We start from the raw sequence: 7,614 nt of genomic DNA, 5'->3' as shown, positions 1-7,614 counted from the left end.
CGCCCGCGCGCCGGAAGTGACGCTGCAGGGCGAGCGGGGCTGCGGAAGCGGCGGCTGCGCAGGCGCAATACGGGCGGGGCCTCGGGTACGGTGCAGAGGGAGGGGCGCACAGACACTTCCGCTTCCGGTCCGTCGCTGCCTTCGGTTGCTTTCCGTCCGCTCGGCGGCTCCCCTCCCCCCCGCCCGGCTCTCTGCGCCGCTCCCGGGCGCCGGGGCGGCGGGGCCGTCGGCGTGCGGCCTTTCCGTGCGTCCGCGCGTGCGCCCGAGTGTGCCTCCGTGTCCGCCGCCCGCAGCCAGGCGCGCGCCCCGCGACACCGAGGCCGAGCGGGGGCAGGGGGTTGCCCGCCATGACCCCCCGGAGCCCGGCGTGAGGGGCCGAGGTGAGCGCGGGCCGGGGGCGCGGCGGGCCGGGCCGCTCGGGCGTCCGTCGCGTGTGATCCCCCCCGGCTCAGCCCCGCGGCCTTTGTGTGTGTGAGGCCGGCTGGCCGGCATCGGGCGCCCGCTGGCCTGCGCCCGGGCCTCGGTGCTGCGGGGGCCCGTGCGCCTGTCTGTGTCCGGTGTCGGCGCGCGGTGGTCGGGGTGGCGGCTGTGCGCCTCTTGCTCTCTGCCTCTCTCTCTCCCCCGGGCTTCCGCGTCTGCAGTTGCCGGGGACTCCGGGCATCTTCTTCCCCCGTTTCTCATTCATTGCCGTCCCTGCGCACCTCCCCGCGAGCCCGGGGTCCTCTGCGCGCGCGCGCGGCTCGGTCTGGGACGTGCCCCCTCGCGCAGGTTTTCGGGTCTCGGGTGCGGTGGTCCGCAGCCTGGCTCTGCAATCAGGCCCACTGCGTGCCGGCCGGTAGTGTTCCTCGGGTGGCTTCTCACGGCAGGGCCGTGCGTGTTCACGGAGGTGGTACGGGGAACGTCCGGCGCCGGCTGGCGCTGCAGTCAGCTGCTGGCCGCTCCGGATTCCGTTATTGCCCCCAGATTTCCCCTTCCACGCTGTGTGCCGTCAGGCCTCTGAACACTCCTCGCGGAGTTTTGCCCTGTCGTCCTCTGTTTAACCAGATCCTTGTGTTTGAGGCCGTTTATTTTGAAAAGCTTGGTCCCATTTTAAGCGATATTGGGAGTTTTAGCTTTGGTGCCCCATTCACTATTCTGTAGGGCACTTTGGTACAATTTCACAGCGTTCGAGCGGGGCGTCTTCTGGGACTACCCTTTGGGAAATGCTCTTCGGCTCTGATAATAATGGGCGGCAGCCTCAAGGAGCTCCTCCACTCTGTGGGGCAGGGCCCCACGCACTGTAGCACTGTATGTACCCATCTTATTTGATCCATAACTTGCCAGGTAGGAATTCTTTCCTTTGTGTCAGAGTCTTGCAAACTCAGTCTCAAGGAGGTTGCCCTGTTGGTAGCTCTTGGCCAGGATTTGGGCCCCAGTTTCACATGTTCTCTGTTCTGTCTTGGTTTTTCCTCTGTAAGTCTGTAGTGTCAGGTTGTTGTCTCTTCTTTCAGGGTCTCAGTCTTTCCTCTTTGTCGTCTGCCTCATTGTCTACCCTGTTTTTGTCTGTCTCCTGTGACTTCTGCTCACCATGTCTCTGGGTAGCTCCTCTGCCCAGGTTTCTCTGTGCCTCTTTCTCCCCTCATTTGTCTCATTCCTGTCCCTCTGTGTCCATCCCACCAGCTCTTCCTCTCAGTGTGTCTGGCTGGCCTGCTTGGCCCCCTGACTGGGTCTTTCCTGCTGTTCACGTGTGTCTCCAAGTGCCCTGCTTTCCAGCCTGAGTTCAGAGCTGGGGCCCACTGCCAGTCGCAGGACTTAGGTACGTTGTGGAGGGCTCATTGGTGTGGCTGTGGACTGTGGCGGTCCGAGTTTCCTCTGGAGCCAGGGCAGGGGAGTGGCTCTTGCTGTGCCTCAGTTTCCTTGCCTGTGAGGTGCTGTGAATCATGGAGTTGGGAGCATTTAATGAGTCACTGTGTGTGAACCACGGGGAAGAGAGCCTGGCACAGGGTAAGGGCTGTGTGGCTGCTTGCTGTGATCGTCCCCGTCTGCCTGGTTCCTGTCCTCTTTTTTCTTCCCATCACCTTACTCTCAGCACAGGTTGGTTTAAAAGTGTAGGTTTGGGCGTCCTAGCCAGAGGTGCAGTCTGTGCTGCTGTGCGTGGTGTGCGACCTTGGTGGAAGTGCTTAGCCTCCACGAGCGCCCGTCTTCTCATCAGTTAGAATGCTCTTGGTGGCGTTGGGTGGGATAATGGGCATCTCTTGGTCAGCGAGTCCCTGGCAAACGGCTGGGACCCAGGCAGCCGCTGCTCATCCTTATCTCTTCTTCCCTGAGCCTCCAGCTCCCCCACCCTTGGGACACCTTGTACCCCTGGCATTGCCTGCCTCTTGCCTGTCTGTTCCCTCTATGGTCTCCCTGTGTATCCTTGTTTCTGTCTCAGATTCTGCCCTCTCCACTCCTGCTCCAGAGGTCTCTCCTGTTCTCCCTCCTTCCCTTCCTTCCTGTGGTTTATTGAATGGCTCTTCTGGGGGCAGCTGCTCTGATGGGAAAATTCATGTCCATACAGATGTGGTTTCTATCCCCATGGGGCTCATGGGCCGGCCTTAGCCACAAGGGCAGACAGACAAGTATAAAATCACGAGGGTGCCTCAGTCTACCCATGGGGCCCCTGGGAAACAGTGACCACGGTGTTTGGGAAATCTGGGAAGCTTCAACAGAGTTCTCAGGGTGAGTGGGCATGATCTGGGTGGTGGGGGAGAGGAAGAGCAAGGTGACCATCTCGTGACCGCCCATGTTCATAGCGCACTTCCCATGCAGCGAGTTTTCTCAGCTCCCAGGGTTACGGAACGAACCCCACTTCTTTGAGGAGAAAACTGAGGTGCAGGAGTCCCTGGCCCCCCGAGCAAGGCAGCCGGCTGGGACACGCTACACTGTGTTGCCCCCAGCCTGTGGTTCCCCCACTGCACACTGTGCCTCCCTGCCTCACTGAGCCGGGCCCCCAAGCAGGAAGGAGCTGGGCATGTTTGAGGAACTGAAAGATGGACCGGGTGACTAAGATGGGGTTTAATGAGGGCCAGAGCCGTCTAGGCCCCAGGGGCAGTGAGGAGCCCCACAAGGGTGTGGGTGCAGGCCGTGCAGCCCCAGGTCCCGCTTGTGTCTCCAAAGGGCCTTTCCTTCTCAGATGTGGTGATCCACCAGCTCCTGCCGCTGTCTTCTTTCTCGAGTCCTCCATCTCACCATACCCCAGGGGGCTTGCCGCCCTCGCCACTGCCTGCCACCATGTCGACCTCATCACTGCGGCGCCAGATGAAGAACATAGTCCACAACTACTCAGAAGCCGAGATCAAGGTCCGAGAAGCCACGAGCAACGACCCCTGGGGCCCATCCAGCTCCCTGATGTCTGAGATCGCTGACCTCACCTACAATGTCGTTGCCTTCTCTGAGATCATGAGCATGATTTGGAAGCGGCTCAATGACCATGGCAAGAACTGGAGGCATGTCTACAAGGTCAGTGCCTAGGCCTGCAGCGGGCCCTCCTGGGTGTGCAACTGCGTGGGCGGGCGCTGGGCTCAGGCAGGGGCGCCACCCGGCCCACCTCCCCCGTGCTGTGGAGGAGCTGGCGTTCTTGGTCTTTATGTGCAAGCTCTCTCCCTTCGTCCCTCCTTTCTTTTAACTGAGGTAACAAACATGTGGTTTGGAGAATGGTAAGTCTTAGGACTCCAACTTCTTTTTGAAACCGTGGTACGTTTGTGAGATCTCTCCATGGAGAAGGCCGAAGCGGGTACCCTGCGTTTGTCCCTCTGTGTGTCCGGAGCCCAGTTCCCTCTCTGAGGCAGCTGGTATCCCCAGGCATGTGTGTGGATGTCCTTGGGCCCCGGGGGAACTCGGGGGCCGTGGAGCTCTCCTGTGTCTGCAGTGGTGACGTGGCCACAGGCAGTTAAGAGAACGCAGAGCTGCCTGTGAGAACTGGTGAATCTTATCATGGGTGAACTACAGCGCGGTTTTGAAAAGGAAGGTGAGGCTGTGTCTTAGAGATCATTCCCTGTCAAAGTGTAGACCTGTCAGCTTTTTCTCCTTTTGTTTCTTTTTTCCTTTCTCCCATCCTTCTTTCCTTTCCTTTTTAACAACTGCCTGGTGCTGAATTTTGAGCGGTCTGTGATGTTTTGCTTTTGTTAACGAGACTGCCGCGAGCAGCCTCATGCGTTCGCCGTTGTCTAGAACGGGGATTTCTGGGACGAGGGGCACACGCACGTGTCATTTTGATAAACGTGGACAGAGTGCTCTCCACAGGAACCCTTTTGCTGGTCCCTAGTGAGGCATGCACGTGTCCTCATCCAGTGAGCAGACAAGACCGCAAGCTGTGGTCGAAGGGAATGTGACTTTGGGCAATGCTCAGTGAGCAGTTTTTCCGTTTTCTTGCCTGGGGCCTGGTGTCCTTCCCTTGGGTCAAGAAGTCACAGTGGGGGGGACGCCTGGGTGGCTCAGTTGGTTAAGCATCTGCCTTCGGCTCAGGTCATGATCCCAGCGTCCTTGGATCGAGTCCCATATCAGGCTCCTTGCTCCGCGGGAAGCCTGCTTCTCCCGCTGACTCTGCCTGCCACTCTGTCTGCCTGTGTTCGCTTTCGCTCTCTCTCTCTGACAAATAAATAAAATCTTTAAAAAAAAAAGAAGAAGAAGTCACAGTGGGCACAGGCTGGGGCCAGTGGCTAGGTCCCACTCCTGGCTGTGTGGCTCAGAGCGGCCTGTGAACTTCCTGCTGTGTGAGGGTCTGACTGCTGGCTGTGTGTCCGGAGCCCAGTTCCCTCTCTGAGGCAGCTGGTATCCCCAGGCATGTTTGTGGATGTCCTTGGGCCCCAGGACAGGCCTTGGGTCCTCAGGCCCCCTGGGCCTGCTCAGACACGTTTATCAGCTGGCGAGGAGCTGGAAGGAGGGTCAGCAGTGGTGGCAGGTCCTCCTGCTGCTGTTTCTTCAGTGAGGGTCAAGCTGAGGGTCTGCTCAGTGTGTGGCCGTGGATGAGGCAGATGAAGCTGCTTGCTCCATGGACTCCAGCTGGGGCCTGGGCTGGCCTGGCTCTCGGTGGTTCCCACATTTCTGAGACCTGGAAATGTTTTGGCTTCTTTTCACGCCCATCCCGACAGCCCTGGTTTGGGTCCTCATTCTTGTGGATTCTCTCCTGGATCTGTTCTGTGGCTGTTTGTTGTGAAGGACTGGGTGGCTGTGGTGAGGGGTCTGGGTGAGCCTTCGTGTGGTGGTGAAGGGAGGGGATGGGACCTGGAGGGCCTCCTGAAACTTTGAGAGAAGCTTGGTGGGGCTCGTGGACTGTGTTGGGGGAGGTGAGTCCTCACGGGCCCGGACACACTCACAGCCGGAGACACACTGCTGTGGGCACAGAACCCCCGTGAAATGTCCCCACTTTTTTTGTCCCCACTTTGTAGGTGGGGACACGAAGGCATGAGGAGGCTCGGGGCCACCCAGGGGCAAGGGGTGGGAGAGGAGCCCCAGAGCCTGTTCTTCTACTTGGCCATGTCTCCTCCCTGCTCTGAGGAATCAGGATCTCAAGGTCTTTTTCTTAAACCAGAGGTGAACACATGACGGCCCCAGGGCTTCCCCCAGTAGGTGAAGCTCTGCGGGAGGGCCAGGCCCGTGCCTGTGCGCCGGCCCCCCTCTGCCCCCCGGGCCGTGTGGCTGGAAAAGTGGGTTATTGATCACGTGGGCCCTTCAAAAGAAGTTCGCTGTCCCCTGTTTTAGACTAGCTCTCTTGTGCGGGCGTCCGCCATCCGGGAGCAAGTGGTTTTGGAAATTAACAGGGACTGTCGGGTTGTCCTATTGTTTGCTTTTGAGAAAACATACATGTTTGCCTCTGTGGCCCCCACTATGAGTGTGTGACTTGGTCGGCTCTCACGCACGCACACACCTGTGGAGCTGGCACCCACATGAGATGGAGGGTGTCCCGCCCCCCCCAGACACCCCTTCCCCAGAAGGGCTCAGGCCCCCTGGGCCTGCTCAGACACCCCTTCCCCAGAAGCATCCTGAGGTATCTTAGGTCCGCCAGGCTTGTTCTAGAACTTTCCGTGGGCTCCCACTCCTAGTCCTTTGTGTCTGCTGCGTCTGGGGGTCTCTTGAGCTACCTTGCTGTGTTTGGGCCGCTCCTGCTCCACGAGCACAGTGTGTGTCGTGCGTGAATGTTTGGCCCTCGGTGGGCATTTGAGTTGTTTCCGGGTTCACGGTCTGTTTAACTGCACTGCCCAAGTCTCCAGGGCCCTGGAAACAAGGTCTCAGAGTCGCTGGGGGCGAGTCCCATTCCAGACTGAGGTGGGTTGTGTGGATCCATTGCTCTCGTAGCTTAACTGGCCTGCGGGGAGGCCGGTGTGGCGTGTGGGTGCCGCCGCTGTGGTCTGAGCACAACTGGCCCAGGACTTGGGGAGCCTGCCCCCCAATGCCCACCAGGCGCCACTTTCCCTCTTGTCGTGATGCATGGATGTCTCCTGGCTGGTTAAAGACTAACGTCTGGTTGCTGTTTGCACACCTTCGGGAAGCTGGCCAGATCCAGGTCGGGCGCTGGTGGACGGTGGGGCGTCACTAATGACCCATGGCATGGTCCGCAGCTCATCCCCCAGCTGCCCACCCAGCTCTGTGCCCCTGGCCCGGGCCTCCTGGTGTTGTTTCGCTGTGCTCTTGGGGAGGTTTCCGGGGTCCCATGTGGCCCCAGAGGCCCCCTGCACACTCTGAGGTGTTCTGTTGTCTGAGGACTGGTGGTTTTCTCTGCCATTTAATTTTCACTTGTTGGAATGAGAATTTGTCCTCCCGACCAATAACGCAGCTGCTGTTGCCAGGTATCCTGCTGCTCCCAGCACGCGTGTGTCCCTACAGAGAGCCGAGGCCTGACCAGACCCAGCAGTTCGGTGCCTCCCTCCAGACGGCTGATTTGGGGGGAGGGAGTCTCCCCCTTGTTGCCCTCAGACTTGTAAAGTCTCACACTGGAAGTGGCGACACTTTCCGGACTTCCAGGACAGTAGAGAAGCGGCGCGTGCCCGTGTCCTGGGCTGTTCTGGAGCGTGATTGTATGAGCGGGTCTTTGTGGCCACATTCCTTAGGGTCCTTCTCCTAGAGAACGAGAGTGGGCTCTGAACGCCGAGTGAAGTGCAGGTGGGGCCGCACTTCCCTGTTTCCATGTGCCTGTCGAGACACGTGTGGACGCCATGCCGCACAGGTCACCCTCATAGAGCGTGCGTACGGTCCCAGGGCAGCAGGTGCGTTCCCAGGCGCCGTACCCATCCCCGCATCCTGGGTCCACAGGATGTTCATTCTGGACACAAAGCCTGTGTCCGTTAAGAAACCCCCAGCTCCTGGCGGCCGTGAGCCTCCTCATCGAGGCCACTTGGTGTGAGTGCAGCCACATGTCCTGCATCTTTGGGGTCGGCCCCGCAGGTGGCCGCTGTGCAGTGCTCTGTTCTTTCTCACAACTGGGTAGTGTCCGTGGTGCTTGTGGGCCACGCTTGTTGGCCTGCCAGCCGGTGACCCCCGGGCTGGTGCTGGGATGGGGTTCCCGGCCACCACGTGAGTGACCGGTGTGCTCCTGCTCTGAAGGCCATGACCCTGATGGAGTACCTCATCAAGACGGGCTCGGAGCGCGTGTCGCAG

At 59.8% G+C, this 7,614-nt stretch overlaps 1 protein-coding gene across 4 annotated transcripts in view; it reads left to right on the top strand.

Annotated features, from left to right (window-relative positions):
* The first annotated feature begins 120 nt into the window (after positions 1-120).
* EPN1 (epsin 1) overlaps positions 121-7,614 on the top strand; it is a 14,524-nt gene continuing 7,030 nt past the window's right edge. Inside the window, exons 1-3 of one of the 4 annotated variants that reach the window (XM_059152627.1) lie at positions 121-380; positions 3,155-3,480; positions 7,561-7,614. The exon at positions 7,561-7,614 is cut by the window's right edge and continues 196 nt beyond it. In XM_059152627.1, coding sequence (XP_059008610.1) covers positions 3,253-3,480; positions 7,561-7,614 — 282 coding nt within the window. In that variant the 5' untranslated portion in view covers positions 121-380; positions 3,155-3,252. Of the gene's footprint in view, positions 381-3,138; positions 3,481-7,560 lie in introns of all 4 variants that reach the window. The other 3 variants (XM_059152626.1, XM_059152629.1, XM_059152628.1) reach the window with 3 other exon arrangements.

This window comes from Mustela lutreola, chromosome 16 (genome assembly GCF_030435805.1).
Source record: "Mustela lutreola isolate mMusLut2 chromosome 16, mMusLut2.pri, whole genome shotgun sequence".
NCBI lineage: Eukaryota > Metazoa > Chordata > Mammalia > Carnivora > Mustelidae > Mustela > Mustela lutreola.
Note: the sequence above shows the minus strand (reverse complement) of the source record. Positions and strands in the feature narration are given on the sequence as shown.